The following is a 16,131-nucleotide window of genomic DNA, read 5'->3' as shown; positions in this document are numbered from 1 at the left end:
CCTACGTAAGGTAGTAATGTTGGTGTGAATTTATAATATATTCATAAAATAATTAAAATTTGTGTTTATAAAATAGATTTAAAATGTCGAAGAAAAGTAAGAGGATTAAGAAGAGAATAAACTCATCGATCGATGATAAATACATAGATTCCTACGTAAACAAGGATAAGCAACTGAAACCGGAATCATTGTTTAAATATGACATAATAGGTAATAGAATTGAACATAAAATAAATATTTAAGTAAAATACAAATATTAGTACCCATTTGTTGATTTATTAAACAAAAATGTGAATGATAAATGTTACATTGATATTGTAGGAAAGTTATCGTTAAAGGAACCGAAATCGATTGAAACAAGGAAATCGAAACACTTTAAAATTAAAAACAGCCCGGAAGTAGCGAAACTGAAGAAGCTGAAGAGGAAATTGCTGTTAAGCGATAAGATGTTGATAGATGCAGATTCCACAGCAGATGCCATAAACATTGATGCAGTTATTGCAAGCAATATTGGTAATGACCTAAATGATGCAAAAGAATGCAATAATGACAAGGTTAGTTTCAATCAATAGAAAATGTACACATTAGGATGTTGATGATATTTGGAACGACGCTATTTATGAAGATGGCGGAAAGAAGATCAATAAAATTAAAAATATAAATCAACTAATACCGGCAGTTGAAATGCCGCACCCTGGTCAGAGTTATAACCCGAAGCCGGACGATTATGTGTCACTAATCAACCACAGCGTGAACATAATCAATTTAAGCAAAAAGGACGAAATCGCAGATGGAAAATTGCTCAACACACACAAAAATATATTCGAAAGAGCATCAGCATTGAAATCGGAGAATGTGGATGACGATCAAGTCAAAGAGTTGGAGTCAACGAACGACACAGATGAGTTGGAAGATGAGGTGATGGAAGGCAAGAAGGTTCAAAAAAGAAAGTCTAGAACGGAAAGAAATAAATTAAAGGCGCTCAAAGAAGAAAATAGAAAGAAGATGGTGATTAAAAGCATTAAGAAGTTGAAAAATGACGTCGACCACATAAAGAAGTTGAATACCGCAATAAAGAAACTGGACTCGAGCAGTAAACATGGAGATGATGTCAAAAAATTCAAAAGATACCTAAATAGATTGATTTCTGGCGAGATTCCTACGAAAATTGGGAATAAAAAGTTTTACAAAGATCCCCCGGAGGTGATTCTAAATGAAGAAATAATAAGTGAAAAGAAGGATGAGAAGGAAGAAAGTGCAGATGATAAGGCACCAAAAAATATATCAATCAAGAATATCCAAAATGTTGATGAGAATCCGGTCAAAAACGTGTACAAATCAATATACAGAAGAGGGCTTCTTCCGCCGCCGCCAACGCTCAATTCGAGATATAAGAACCTGGTAAAAAGACTGTACAATAGAAGATACATCTACAAGAGCGTGTTATCTAGCTCATGAGAATAATGTGGCTTTACTTAATCCGTGTTTGCATTAACCAAGATACACATTCGTGCTAACACTACCGTACCTGATGAACGCAGTGCTGAGAGTTAGCAATTCATAATATTTATTCTACTGCCTCTGACTATATGTATATTATTATATCATGTTTAAAGTGTTCGTAATTGAAGATATTGTCACCCTTAATGTGTCGGAGTACGTAGGGGACAAGCGAAACATACTATTCCAAAAACTGTCAAACAAATACATAAACAAGGTTAAAATAGTTGAAAGATAAATAACGGTAATGTAGGTCGTTCACGGAGTCGGACTTGCAATTGCTCTGGACGGGGATTTTTTAAAATGCGAATCTCGGATTCTTCCAAACGACGGATCGGCACACTATAAACTGATATTTAAGCTGCTGGTATTCTCGCCAGTGATAAATGAAGTGTTCAAAGCGAACGTAATTTTGTACAATAGGAATTTTATTAAGCGTAAGTTAAACATAGGCCTATCAGAGTATTTACGTATGAACGAACACATTATTAAACTTTTATAATTATTACATAAAAGTTAATATCGAGAGTGTGTTGCGTAACAATAGTTTTTATTAGATACGTAAATTTCTAATGCTTACTTGTATTCATCTAATGATGGCATTTTAGTATCGACCGGATTCTTTAGTGATATTCACGTAATACCTAATTTGTTACCAGAAACATATAAATAGTAAGTTTGAATAAATACCTTTGATTTTTAATTTATAATTTAGTGATGAAATTAACGGATATTGGTTAAAAATCGATGAAAACACCGATGTGCCCATAAAAACAGACAATGTAGTAGAATTTAAAATATTAGATATTATTTACAATCAAGAAGGAGGTTAGCGGAACGCAAAAAAAAATTATTTGTAGAAGACGATGGAATAAGCACGGGGATGGAACTCATTCCAATTCTGTTGTTGATGGGAACAATTGTATAGTTACACATTAACCAAGTAACGAGTAAATAATATTCTAAACACCATTATGTATTCCAAAACTAAGAATCGTCGTCTCCTCTGCCCTCCAGAGATCTGTGTTGAGTGTACCTAATGTGCGCTGTACAATTAATAAAAATAAATAAAGAAAGTACCATTGTATTGATAAACATCTATCTGCCTGTGAATATCTTCTAAAGTGTTAGAGTCGGCGTAGAATCTACAGTTTTGCGATTTATATTTAAATAAACCTCAAGTTGACGTTAGGCTTCATTGTAATGTGTATTTCGGGCCTGTCGTGATAGCTAAAAATGGGTTATGAGCATTGAACTAACTTCAAAAGTTCGTAAGTATAGTTTAAACCAGGGAATTTCTTTAAAGTATCAGGATTGAGTAACATAAGTAGGAGTTTCCGGCAGGTATCGTCATAAGGAGAACCGGGAGTATAACGAACATGGATCTTGTCAATATAGGATAAAAAGGGTAGTTTATTAAACAAATTGTATTTTGGCATAACAAATTATAATTTTAGAGGAAAACATTGGAAAATTGGATATGAATTGGATATGGTTGATTCCCACATTTTGAAACCACAATATCAGTTAAAAAATTAGTTTCATGGGATTATTTTCATTTTATATTTAGTTTTAAATCTTTTATCCATAAATGTAACATAATGTCTAACTTTAAAACTAAGTCGCCCATTATTGTAGAACTACACAACAAGGATATCAAATTCGAAAAATACAACTCCAACGAGCGTGATTCAACCGACAAATCAAAATCAAAAGAAGAGAAAACTGTTTTGGCAAAAGAACAGTTCAAAATCGTGAACAACATGGCTACTATTAAGGGCATATACAAGGTGCCTTCTGTAAAATATGACGATGATACAATCACGATGGGTTCAGGGCTTAACAACCCAGGCATCAACATATGCTACATGAACGTGATCATACAGGTCCTATCGCACACTCCGTTGCTCTCATCAGCTCTCCTAAAATCGTACCACACGAAGGTATGCAAAAACAATGAAAATAACATCTTTTGCGTGATGTGTTTGTTCGAAAAACACTTACAAAACTCTTATGTAGCTTCAAACGCACTTAACAACCCGTTTTATAGCATAGCAAAGAAGTACATCTACTCTAAGTTTAAGCTGAACCAGCAAGATGATTCTTTCATTTTCTTGAAGTTTTTTCTAGATTCGCTCTCCAAATCATGTTATTTCTCTACAAACACAAGCACTGATGATAATTGGGGCACTTCGAGCCCGAATACGAACGTAGCCAATCGCAATCACTCAGCAGAGGGAGCGCCGAGCTCACCTCATGGCAGAGGAATCGCAGTGGAGGATAGAGAGAGGCCAGCCGAAGAACAGGAAATCAACCTTAACAACATAATCATCACGAATGATAAAATCATGCACACGTTCATAGGATACCTGTTCGGAGGATACTTCAGAAACTTTATAATCTGTAACCGTTGCAACAACAGGTCGGAGAAGGTGGAGGAGTTCTTTGACATATCAGTGGACACGACCAAAAGCAACGAGTTAATTAACCTGCTTAACGACTTCGTGGTACCGGAGCAGCTGGAGGGGAGCAACCAGTACCTCTGCTCAAAGTGCAACTCGCTCCAAAACGCGACGAAGCTGCTGTCAGTCTACAAGTGCCCGCAAATACTGACCGTGCACCTGAAGAGGTTTAACATGAATCAAAGCAGCGTGGATAGCTCGCCCTGTAAGCAGTTTTACAACAAGGCCACGGCATCAGGTTACGGAAGCTACTCGTCGAACAAGAGCAACGAAGGCACGGTGAATAACAGCAAGTTCGGCTACTGCAAGAATAAGTTCAGCAAGCTGACGAATAGAATACACTTTCCGCACAACCTGTCTATATCAATGGAGGCCAAAAAGGGGGAGCAGACGTGGGTGAACTATGAAATTTACGCGATCGTGTGTCACCTGGGCCAGTCGCTTAACTCAGGACACTACATAACCTTCATCAAGGGCAAGAACAACTTCTGGTTCCTCTTCGACGACTCGACGGTGAGAGTGGTATCAAACGAGTACGTTAAGAGGCACGAAAATGACGTGTACATACTGTTCTACAGCAACGTGAGCACGACAACGTCACCAGGAGGCCCGAGCAGCTTGGATGAGTGCGGTGAGTCGGGATCAGTGGACAACCTTCTGAACGAGTACTCGCAAACAAACAAGTTCTGCACCACTAGCGAGGCCTATAAAAGTAAGGCGGATCAGAAAGCAGCCAAAATGAGCAAAAGAAGTAAAATTGGAGTCCACAACAAGAGTAATAAAAGTGGTAGTGCTGATATGGATGAGGGCGTTGAGGGTGCAGGTGTGAAGAGGAAGGGCGCGAATGCTAACGCTAGGGACGCAGTTAACGTGAGTGGCAGGAGCACAGGTATCAACAGCGATGAGGCGGTTAGCAGTAATCGGGGTAGTAGCACTGATAATGCACACAACGGTGGCGGAGCGGAGAGTAGCGGTGACGAAAGTATCGACAGTAATAAGTCGATCGCCGGTAGTGATATCCTCGATTTCGATGATAGTGAGTTGGTCATTGATGGTTTGAATAGTCCAATGGCTACAAACGAGTACTCTGCTAATCTCAAGGATATCAACGATTATGCCGCCATTGGAGCATCATATGGTTTCATTAGTCCAAAGACTACAAACGATTACGCTGCTAATGTTAAGGATATCAACGATTATGCCGCCATTGGAGCTTCATATGGTTTCATTAGTCCAAAGACTACAAACGAGTACTCTGCTAATGTTAAGGATATCAACGATTATGCTGCTAGTTCCAAGGATATCAACCAAGGTGGCATGGGTAGTGCGAGGTATACGCCTGAAGAGATCAGTTATAGGCTGATTCACGTCCTGAGTAAATTCAAGGGGAAAATGTGTAACACCTTCCTCAAGTTAAGGAAGTTCAAAAACTATAGGCTCCTGTTGATCAGGTTGTTGGCAAGCGCATACAGTATCTACGGAGCCAGCATCGAGGACTCAAACCCAGTCATGACTTCGCCCAGCAACGGAACCCGAGTAAAGCATCCAATTGAGACAGATATTGGTAATTACTGCAGTAACAACGGTGGAATTAAGGGCTACAGTACCACAAATGTCACCAACAATAACGACAAACATAATAATTGTAACAATAGCAACCACCACTACAACCACAATAACAACAGTAACTGTAACAATAGGGACACAATTGGTGAGAAAAGTGGCACCAATAGAGCAAATAAATGCAGTTTAACGAGTGCGTTTAGTAACAATGAAGTAGATGTGTGGTCAGAGGAAGAAGGAGAAAAGGCGGAAAGATATAAGAGGTTATATAGCTCATTGGAAGGTGACGCAGAAAAGCCTGACGAAGAAGAACTGGAATATGATAAAGGAAGGCCGCGAAAATATAAAAAGAAAACGGAAGATGAGCGATATGAGTTCAAGAGGCACCACACAGGAGTACAAATAGCTGTAAACCAGAAGGATGTGTTTGACTCTACAGAAGTAAAAGTAAGTAGAAGCAACGAAGCGGACGCCACGAAAAAAAGGAAGAAAACTAAAACGAAGAAGAGGAAGAAAACATACACAAAACACAAGTAATATGTTCCCACAATACATGAATGTATAGTAGAAGTAGTGCATTAAACAGTGATATAAAACGTAAATGTATGTATAATTTAAATGGAAAGGGGAGTTTTGTGTGAAATAAGAGCGGGAAAATGTGTGTTAAACGAAAAACTAGTGTCGCCAGACCTGAGAAAAGGATCCTTGAGACTGTTCAGAGTAAGAGAGCAAGTAGATACGAAACTCAATAATTTTAATGTAAAATTGAGAAAACAATTGTATTTTAGGGAGACGACGAGTTGTTGTCAGTTCAGTGGTTAACCAGAGATGATTCAAAGGTAGAGGTAAGCTGGCACAGCCAAATCAGCGTGGCCGCAGGACACCTTCTACGTATTCGACGACGCGTTCCTGGAAAGGGTGCCTGAGTGCAGTACGGGTGAAGTATATGTGCTGAAGTTCACCAGCAATAGCCACAGGTCGTTCTACTGGATGCAGGAGCCAAACACCGCAACGATTAAGGTACGGGCCGCCAGCACTGAGAAATAGAATAAACGAATAATGTAGTCGTGTTTGACCATGATTTTTAGAGTTTCGTCGACTCGTTCAATAAAACAACGGGATTCCTCAAATGAGCCGCATCCACTAACATTATATATAATCTCCTACACATTTACGCAAAAATCAGTAAAACGTAAGCTCCGTTTACTAACGGTTACATATCTGTTAAAACATTGAGCTACTTCATGAAGCTTAGGAGAATAATTCCGGAGGTGAAGAGGAACGAGAACACGTTGGCCCCTTCTTCACTGGTTAACTTTTCCTACAAATAGTGGTTACATGACAGTAATTAGCCCAGAATGTTATAGAATACGTGTGTAATGTAACTATTGGGTTGCTGAATGTGTTTATTCGAACTAGTACTTACCCCGTGGAGTGCCAGCTTCTTGTATTTGAGCTTAGCTTCCTTAGACCAATCCAGGAAGTAATTTTCGCCGTATTTCCTCTTAATCGTCTTCTATAAATGATTGATGACTGTTACTAGGGTCCCTGTAACGTTAACTACTAGTGGTATCACTGTTGATTGCAATACAATTAATAACTAGTTAAACTTAGATACATTAACTTCGACCACGTGTTCATCTGGAACTACTTTTTCGTCGTCGTCATCTATTTCTTCGCCGTATGGACCTAACATTCTCTTCAGTTTATTCAATAAGGCGTCCAGTTTGCTGAGCAACGCCAGGTTGTTTATCAAAAGATTAGATCCGATAGCAGTGGGCGTTCTACTATTGTCAGGGAACAAAATTGACGAGTGCATAAAATACGATTTGAATTCATTGAAAAGCTGTAAAATTGTTGTTAATGTTATTGTTGTTAATATTATTGTTATTGATACAGTTGACATTAACATTTATATTAATAGTTAAAAAAAGGTAGTCTATGACTAACTCCTACCTGTAAAATCTCAAATGTAACATAATATTTAAAAAATGGCAACTTAGTTGTGAAAAACAACTCGTCTGACAGCCTTAAATATATGTCGAAAAAGAGCATAAATAGCTGATAAACGAGAAGTGGATGCCATATAATCTTCTCATTGCTCAACAGTAGAATTAAAATGGTGGCCCCGACCGTCATGAAGCTTTTTAAAAGCGCCAGTGTTATCAAATCCATGAAGCCCATTTCATTGATTGAGCCTATGGACAGTATTAATACTTTCATATTTGTCACTAATTTGTACCTAGTTCTGGCTTCACTAAGTCTGAGAACCTAGTATATCTGTAATGCGATTCTGGCGTAGATATGTGCTTATACTTCTCGACCAGGTTGGAATATTTAACCGATGCGTCTTCGCTTTTATTCCTGTCCTACAAACCATTATAATCTATTTTCGCTAAATGAATAACTGTAGCTGTAAGTCAAGAATAAAGGTAAGACGTAATATCACAATTATATCCAATAGGTGTAATACAACTCTAACTAATAACAGGTAGTTATCTTACTGGGTGCAAATTAAATGCCACGGTCTTAAATGATTTCCTAATGACGTCATAAGGTGTGAATGGAGTAACGTTTAAGAGTTGAAAACAATTCTTTTCCCTTTTTGTTAATTTGTAAAATATGAGAAATGAAATGAACAAATATGAAAGAATCCTTCCTAGGAAGTTATTAGGGAACAGTAATCATTATTTATGCTAAGGGAACTTATTAAAGAAGAGAAGAATAAAATAAAAGTAATTATATTAAAAAATGTAATTATTAATGGTAAGTGATATAAATATTAAAATTTGGAGTATCTATATTTACCAATGGATTTATTCTTTTTATTCCACCTTCTTCCTAAACGGTTATTTAATGACAATTTCAACAAACCTGGACTACACAAAAATTTAATTAAAGGCGATAGTATGAAAATAAGTGAAATATGTTGTTGCATTTGGGAAATATCATAAAATATAAAAACTGTGACTAGTCGACACCACTTAGTAAATTAATAATCATATTACACAATAATTGAATTTTTAAAGTAATATTATTTTTAATATTTAATAAATAATGGTATTATTTGATTTGGAACATAAATATGTATAAAAATAAAAGGTTGGATTCTAGAGATTCCTCAAATAATGTGCTTATTAACAACATCAATACTAACAGTAACACGGTACTTGATGATGTTGATTTAAGTGACAATGGAAGTGTACCAAGAAGGAGTAAATTAAACAACCCTTACGTCATATCTACCCTGGTTTTGTTGAATATTATTTGGGGATATAATATTTACAAAAGAGTTAACAAAATGTTATCAAACAATTATTCGAATGTGATATATCAGATTAGAAAGCCTAATTCTATTTCAAACCGTTTCTGGGCTTTCAAATACTTTATACTTGGTGGATCAGTAGTGCCGATAACATTTTTATCATTTGTATACTACACAAACTTTAGAAATAACAAATTAAACACTAGAATGAATAGCAATAATGTATTTGATTTAAATTTGGGTGATAATATCGGTAGGTATGTTAACGAAGCCTCAAAATGTAGTACGAACACACCGGACGCACATTCTAAAAATTATAATAGTAGACTGTTAATTGATGATATAAACAGTGTGTTGTCAAAATATAGTAACAACGCCAGTGTGAGATTGGAAAATCTCAGTGAGAATGTAAAAAGGTTTGTACCAAAAGACAATTTTAGAAACATGGGCGTGGACTTAAAAAAGGATATAAACAAGTTAAAGTAAGCAGTAATTAGATGTTAGTTGGGTGTTTTTAACTCTATTTTTTTTAATGATTACTTTAGGGGATTGTTTTCAAACATATTTTAACACAAACATAATATTATGATAATATGGTTACATATATAAGTAATAGTTTAAATATAAAATACAAATATACATATTGCAGTTTTGACAATCGATGTCTATTGAAATACATAAATATCACAATTTAAAAGGATGATTTAAGTCAAAACCAGATTAAAATATATAACTTGAAGGTGTTTATTGCGGTTCCTAAAAGCCTGTTTATTTTTTTTTAATTAATTTAGATATGTATGAATGAAAACGACCTAACCAATGGTAATTATTAAAATATTATAAGTTTAAAAATCATAAAGTAACATATATTTATTTATGTGTGTGTTGTTAACGCTTATGTGTTTATGGTTGAAAAAATCATAGCAAAAATAATGGCTTTATGAATCAATTCCCGTATAGCAGTTATTTAAAAAAGTGTATATTACAGGTTTAGAAGTAATTAACTTTAATGAGAGATTTGGGTGTCAAACGTATTATAAACGTCATCAGTGGCATATACCTGCCTGATTAATTATATTAGTTTATTTATGTATTTTATGGCCAAGTTTACACAATTTTTATATAATTGTAATTTGTGGCAACTGAGTGTGTATATATAATGTTGAAAATCATCTACACATGTACCGTCAGAGGTTACTGAATTTGAGTGTTGCACATATTCACGATATACCAAGAAACTCAATAAGTATGCTTGAGGTTAATGATAATTGAAATACATAACAAATAATAAAATCGGAAAATATTAAATATATACAAAGGTAAAGGTAAAGCTATAACAACTAGGGTAAAATCATGCTGATTTCAAGCTTTCCTCTATTATCTTTGAGATGGATTCGTTGGCTTTTATATCGCTAGTCTTACAAGTCTTAACAAGTCTTCCTTCGTGTATCACCCAGACATAATTACATTTCTTCAAAACTTCTACATCATGAGCCGTAACGAATGTAGTACAATGGCTAAAGTACTTGTGTAAAAGGTCATAAATTGGAACTCCAAGGTCTTCACTCTTTGCACTTGTATCCATAAGATCTTCCTCTGGAGGTTCGTCTACCAATAGTACTCTAAAGAAATTCCTGTATAAAACAAGCCTGACAAACGAAAGTGTTCTTAATTGACTATATGACAGCAACATGTCACTTTCAGATAACAAATCATACTGTGAAGTCATGGATGACCTAATTCCAAATGAGTTTACTCTAGAACGGGATCTCTTCTTAGAATTATACAGTATCGGATCCTCAGGTGTAATAACAGTGTCAAGCTTCTTTCCTCCAGGAAGTTCATTAACAAAATTCATAAGGCTGCACTTAATGAGGACATGATTAATCTCGTCGTCAGTAAATAACTTTCTAGGATCAAGGAACCTACGCACAGTCCATCCTTTGAATACGAATGGATGTTGAGGTAGAACACCGACTATCTGTCTCATGATTGCCTTGGGTATTTCGTTCAAATCTTTACCGTCCAATAGAACTTGTCCTGTTCTATGTAAAGGTAAATTCTGTAATGATGATAGTAATGTTGTTTTACCGGCACCTGTTCTTCCAACCATACAAATCATTTCTGATCGGTGTGTGGTCACAGTGATGTTTTTCAAAATCATACTATCAGGTGTACGATTCTGTGAAGCGTAAACACACAGATTCTTTAACTCAACTCCCACGTGCTCAGGTGTTAAGTAAAGAGAAGAGTCCAGAATGGTAAGTCTGGGATGGTAGAATAGTCTCCTCAATCCATAGAACTTTTTGTTGACAGCTTTGAACTCAATTGCTCTCCTTGTTAACAACTGTGCCTTGTTGATAATAATGAAATCATTGTCCACAGGATTGACTACATACTCATCGTGGGTATTGGGGCTCTTATCGAACTTGAGCTTTTGTCCAAAAGGAATGAAGTACTGGAATCTCTCAATTGATCCCATAAGTTGTTCAGTAAAAGCATACAAAGATGAAAAGCTGGTAAAGGACTTGATCACATTCATGGAAAGAGATAGAGCCAAACCATAATAACCTACCATCATCTTGTACTTCGTGTATTTGTCTAGTATGATTGGAATAATCAAAATAATGATAGTAGCTAGTGAGAACATCCAAGTAAAAACGATTGCACACCACGAAATGACTGCAGCGAAAAGGAACTTGGGTCGAGCATTGTAATCCCTCTGCTCCATGAACTGTCTTAGCAAATCTGAGTCCCTATTAAAGCTTCTGTACACTTCTGCTCCGGTTATTGAACGTTCCATTATAGTATTCATCTGAGTTAGGGATTCTAAAAAACCGAAGTTTAATGTCCTGGCAGACTTTATATACTTCCTTAATACGTAAAAGTACGCTGTCATCATAGCGACTACGATAAAGGGTATCGTGATTGGAATTGTATAAAACAAAGAAATTATGTTAGTGATCGTCTGAATTAATGCAAATAATAGCAATGCAATAAATATCCCAGTAATATCATCTGTCATCATAAGATCGCAGGAAAGGTATGTGATAATTTGACTAATTTGCTTCTTTATTTTAACTACGGATGAACTATAGTTGAAAATCGTGTTGATGCAATACTCATGAAGTTTACGACAAGAAATCAGAGATCCTGCTGAAACGGCCAATGTCGCCATAAACGATGTTATGATAATGAGTGTTACAAATATTACCGTGACTTTCAGAGCTGAATTACTATGTGCTTTAACTTTTTCAAGATCGACAAATTTGCCATTGTTATGATCATTTATATTTTGGATAATATAGTCTGATAAGTTACTTGACAAAATAAATTTAATATAATCCATGGCATTCAACGCAATCGTGAGCAGTATGTAGATTGTAAATGATACTGCGGCAGGCTTCATAAACACTAAAAATGGATAAAATCTAGTGTTTCCAAAGTGTTCTTTAATGTATTTTACGAAGGATTCGCGGTATAGTTCCTTGTTTTTATCGGCGCGATCTTCTTTGCTATTGTTAGATAAGCACAGATCAACCATATCGTTTGTTAAGTAATTCATGTTATAAGGACCATTTCTAGCAGTTGACAGATACTTGAATTCTCCTTCATGTTTCTTGGTTTTCATAAAGTCGTGTAGTTTATTAAAGAATGACATTTCCTTGTTTTTAACATGATAAATGTGTACATTGGGGAATTGCAATACATCGCTTGACCTCGAGCATGTGTCAAGGCTTCTCTTAGAAGATGTTAAAACTACCGATAGGTCATCTCTCACTAGTAGCCCGTTTTTAAGATTAAATAAGTTATAGAATATGGTTTTAGACACAAATGGATCAAGACCATGGAACGGAGCGTCCAATACCATGAGAAATGAGCACTTTCTACTATTATATTCCTTGTTTACTTTGTGGAACACCAAATATGCATATAGTGCCCGGGCCATTTCTACTCTGACTCGTTGTCCACCACTCAGGGATAATGCGTTATCGGAAACTGGACGTAGGTCACCCTTCTCCCATGTTCCTATATCAGATTGAAGCTCAACTGCTTTAAGAACTGTATTATATAAGTTTTCATCAAACTTATAACCAAATGTTATGTTGGATCTTACAGTGCCCTTTTGTAAATAAATGTCCTGTGAAGCATAAAATATGGGCATGGATGTGTGTAATGGAACTACTGCCATTGAACCGCCTACAAGAGTCATATCTCCAAGCATTGCTCTGACAAAATTTGTTTTTCCGGTACCCTGAGAACCGGTAACAATGGCTATTTCACCACGTTTTAGTTCAAAGTTGACGTTTTTCAAAAACGGTTCATAGTTCTTGGACATTAGATCTTCACGTGAGTGCACCCAAGTTAACGTGGCGTCTTTGAAATAAACAACCACGTCATTAGGTAGTTTGTTCGTCACCGAGTTTAGTTCTGAAGTAGCATGTGTCGGACCAGTAAAACAGTTGGCCTTGTTGTAAAAATTCGGGGCACACTTTTTGAGGTAAGTGTTAACGCGCTTGTACGATACGTAGGCCATTCCAATGATATTGATAGACCTGGGAATAATAAACATAGAACTGACAATTCTCATGTATATGTAAAACGTGACCAAGAAAGCTGCTGGGTTAATTTCAGTAATTTCATTAGCATTATTAACCGACTTTACAAAATACATTTTAATAATGTAGAATGATATGTTAATCGATGTGCTAAAAACACACATGTTTATAAAAGTGATGAAAATTTTAACAAAAATTAATGAAAGCTCATTATTCCTCGTCTGGGTTATAATGTTAAACCCAATGTCATCGCAAAACATTTTCTTAATATTTGTTAGTGCACCAAGGATGTTTTTGTACTTGGTTACCTTGTAATCTCTCATATATAAAATGTATTTAAATATGACTGCATTAAAAATCTCCACGGTAACCATGAATAACAGGAACAAAGCTCCAGTAAGGTACAACACCCATATATTAGCCTTGACATGTCTCGACATAAGGTACACTCCATAAATAAAGTTCGTTAAAAACTGAACAATGAATTTGGTCGACTCAAATGCCATAGCAATATAGAATGAGTCATAAAACACATACGTGAAAATCTTAGGGTCTACATCCTTGTTGTGATATCGCAGGGCCGGACAGAACAATGGGTTTTTGGAACACGGTGAATCAGGGGAACAGCTGTGAAGTACCTCGTTGCACGTGTTCAATTGGTTGGAGCCATTGACATTGTTATAGTAAACGCGCCTGTGTGTCAAAGCGTGGCGAAATGGAACTATGCCGTACAAGTAATTAAGCAAGAAAATCATCCTGTAAACATAGTAATTTACATTTTCATTGATGACCCCGTCCAATACCTGAAAACCTACAACAGCAAACAACAGCAATATTGTTTTGGCTAATTCGATTTCTGGCTTGCTCACAATCTGAATCAATTTTTCAACCAAAATGGATATGCTCATACTCAATACATTGACAATTATCAGTCCCAATAACAGAGCAACTGACCTTTTCCATATTGTCAATAAGATGGCACGCAACAGAATCATGTTATATGGTTTGACTGGATTTTTGGTGGATTTAGTGGTCTCGTAGTGGTCCAATCTTGCCAATCCATCGCTAACGTGTTTCGAAAAAATAGGTTCCCACTTCAAAATCTGGTCTGATATCTGTACTGGGTGTAATTTGTACGGTTCCAGGTACTTCCTAGACAGCACTGAGACCCATCGGTTTACCCAGTGAAAAAACAAGTACTTCAAAACATTGGAATCATCGTAATATTTGAATGTCTTGTTCTGAATCCCCTTGAAGTACGATTTAAAATAGGGTTCGCTATCCCAAAAACAGCTCTCAGGTTCAAATTTGGGATGGTCAAGGTTATCGCGAGAGGGCTTGTTCATATTTTGCTATAGGATCAGTTCAAATGATTATATGTTATAAATTTTCAAAATTACACACTTCGAAGCGATCTTACTAAAACTTCCAGAATCTATCAAATAATAACTATAGGAACTAATCAAAGGCAAATTTAGTTGACAAATTCTGATCAAGGAGAACCCTCTGACCTTTAAATTTTTACCTTAAATCCCCATCTACTAGACAACGAATTAGGTTAAATCGTAGTTACCCTGCCTAAAACTTGTGTTCTTATCGTTCCTGAATAGATCTTATCGCGTTTGTATACCTATAATCATCCGACCTTTCCCCTTCTTAATTAATCTCGTATGTACCCATCATTGAGTACTGGGCGTATCAATTTAAAGCCACACACAAAAACCCATCATTTATAACTATATTACATCTTTAAGAAAAAATGTCGAATCACTTTATTGATTGATATTTGAATAAATTGACTGGCTTTTTTAGGCGTATTTTCCTTGTTGGATTGATATATAATTTGGGTGTTTGATATTTTGTGTTTTAATTCAAAGTGTTCTATGTGAGAAGTATTTTATTATTTTAAAAAAAATTACCAGTTTACAATTTTAATTAAAAAGCTTTTTTATTGGTACTGGATTTCATATTTTTAACTACATTTAAATTTTATCAATTATTTTTTAACAAATAGGCTTAAACATAATTTTGACATTGTTTTTATGTCTGAGATGTGTAAATGTGATTTGGAATATCAACTAAATTCATTTGATAGTTGGTTGTTGATATACCAGTCAAATGTGAATATTGATAAGAAAGACAGATGTTTTGAATTACGTAAAAAATTTTAACATAAATTTCAAATGTTAAAAACAAAAGTTACATATTTTACATTATAAATCGAGCTTAGACAACGGTGATGGTGTGGATAAGGGCTCTATTGCAACATCCAGTATTTAGTACAAGGGTGCATTTTTATTCTGAAAATAGCTCATTCTCGATTTCTACATTAATATTGGCATCGAGTTAGTAAGTTAGCCATAAGTACATACATAGTTAAATGCCTTACCATGATGAACCTTATAATATACCACGTTATTCGTATTTCCCTCTATATTTTGACTAAATAAGGAGTAGCTTTAAGCCCTTGTATGTTGTAGCTTCAGATCTTTTTACTTTATCGAGCTGGCTTCCATAAATAATTCTTAATTCCGATTAAAACCTCAATGTGCCATCACTTATGCATAGAAATGTGTCGTTTACTGATATTTGTTAATTGATCCTATTACAATAAGATATATCTGTGTTATACATATAAGTAATATACTGTGTATTATTTTTGAGTTATGGACGGGGTTTTAAATAGGAAACATTACAAGTTGTTTAAAACTACATTCAAGTCTCTGGTTTTTGGTTTGATAACCAAAAGGTATCATACATTTTGAATTGATATGCGATATAA

General features: G+C 35.5%; 8 protein-coding genes across 8 annotated transcripts; 5 read left to right on the top strand and 3 right to left on the bottom strand.

Moving 5' to 3' along the window:
* Positions 1 to 83: 83 nt before the first annotated feature.
* On the top strand, positions 84 to 1,458 carry TOT_020001050 (uncharacterized protein; the record flags this gene model as incomplete). Its single annotated transcript, XM_009692077.1, has 3 exons — positions 84 to 210; positions 322 to 494; positions 589 to 1,458. The coding sequence occupies 3 exons, from the start codon at positions 84 to 86 to the stop codon at positions 1,456 to 1,458; spliced, it is 1,170 nt and encodes a 389-aa protein (XP_009690372.1).
* Positions 1,459 to 1,606: 148 nt separating this feature from the next.
* TOT_020001049 (uncharacterized protein) lies at positions 1,607 to 2,333 on the top strand (the record flags this gene model as incomplete). The annotated part of the gene is made up of 4 exons (XM_009692076.1): positions 1,607 to 1,717; positions 1,754 to 1,906; positions 2,109 to 2,137; positions 2,216 to 2,333. The coding sequence occupies 4 exons, from the start codon at positions 1,607 to 1,609 to the stop codon at positions 2,331 to 2,333; spliced, it is 411 nt and encodes a 136-aa protein (XP_009690371.1).
* A 154-nt stretch (positions 2,334 to 2,487) lies between these two features.
* TOT_020000333 (conserved hypothetical protein) lies at positions 2,488 to 2,939 on the bottom strand (the record flags this gene model as incomplete). The annotated part of the gene is made up of 4 exons (XM_009692075.1): positions 2,488 to 2,546; positions 2,581 to 2,645; positions 2,677 to 2,730; positions 2,761 to 2,939. 4 exons carry the CDS (start codon positions 2,937 to 2,939, stop codon positions 2,488 to 2,490), a joined length of 357 nt encoding a protein of 118 aa, XP_009690370.1.
* A 162-nt stretch (positions 2,940 to 3,101) lies between these two features.
* TOT_020000332 (uncharacterized protein) lies at positions 3,102 to 6,062 on the top strand (the record flags this gene model as incomplete). Its single annotated transcript, XM_009692074.1, has 2 exons — positions 3,102 to 5,565; positions 5,743 to 6,062. 2 exons carry the CDS (start codon positions 3,102 to 3,104, stop codon positions 6,060 to 6,062), a joined length of 2,784 nt encoding a protein of 927 aa, XP_009690369.1.
* Positions 6,063 to 6,143: 81 nt separating this feature from the next.
* On the top strand, positions 6,144 to 6,658 carry TOT_020000331 (adhesion regulation modulator protein; the record flags this gene model as incomplete). The annotated part of the gene is made up of 4 exons (XM_009692073.1): positions 6,144 to 6,245; positions 6,314 to 6,370; positions 6,405 to 6,545; positions 6,614 to 6,658. 4 exons carry the CDS (start codon positions 6,144 to 6,146, stop codon positions 6,656 to 6,658), a joined length of 345 nt encoding a protein of 114 aa, XP_009690368.1.
* A 104-nt stretch (positions 6,659 to 6,762) lies between these two features.
* Positions 6,763 to 8,463, bottom strand: TOT_020001048 (uncharacterized protein; the record flags this gene model as incomplete). The annotated part of the gene is made up of 8 exons (XM_009692072.1): positions 6,763 to 6,846; positions 6,952 to 7,041; positions 7,144 to 7,371; positions 7,482 to 7,723; positions 7,768 to 7,894; positions 8,030 to 8,184; positions 8,334 to 8,366; positions 8,400 to 8,463. The coding sequence occupies 8 exons, from the start codon at positions 8,461 to 8,463 to the stop codon at positions 6,763 to 6,765; spliced, it is 1,023 nt and encodes a 340-aa protein (XP_009690367.1).
* Positions 8,464 to 8,610: 147 nt separating this feature from the next.
* TOT_020000329 (conserved hypothetical protein) lies at positions 8,611 to 9,360 on the top strand (the record flags this gene model as incomplete). The annotated part of the gene is made up of 2 exons (XM_009692071.1): positions 8,611 to 9,272; positions 9,336 to 9,360. The coding sequence occupies 2 exons, from the start codon at positions 8,611 to 8,613 to the stop codon at positions 9,358 to 9,360; spliced, it is 687 nt and encodes a 228-aa protein (XP_009690366.1).
* Positions 9,361 to 10,141: 781 nt separating this feature from the next.
* On the bottom strand, positions 10,142 to 14,695 carry TOT_020000328 (uncharacterized protein; the record flags this gene model as incomplete). Its single annotated transcript, XM_009692070.1, has 2 exons — positions 10,142 to 14,152; positions 14,219 to 14,695. The coding sequence occupies 2 exons, from the start codon at positions 14,693 to 14,695 to the stop codon at positions 10,142 to 10,144; spliced, it is 4,488 nt and encodes a 1,495-aa protein (XP_009690365.1).
* Between the last annotated feature and the right edge of the window lie 1,436 nt (positions 14,696 to 16,131).

The sequence above is a fragment of the Theileria orientalis genome, chromosome 2, assembly GCF_000740895.1.
Source record: "Theileria orientalis strain Shintoku DNA, chromosome 2, complete genome".
Lineage (NCBI taxonomy): Eukaryota > Apicomplexa > Aconoidasida > Piroplasmida > Theileriidae > Theileria > Theileria orientalis.
This window is presented reverse-complemented; position numbering and strand designations above follow the sequence as displayed.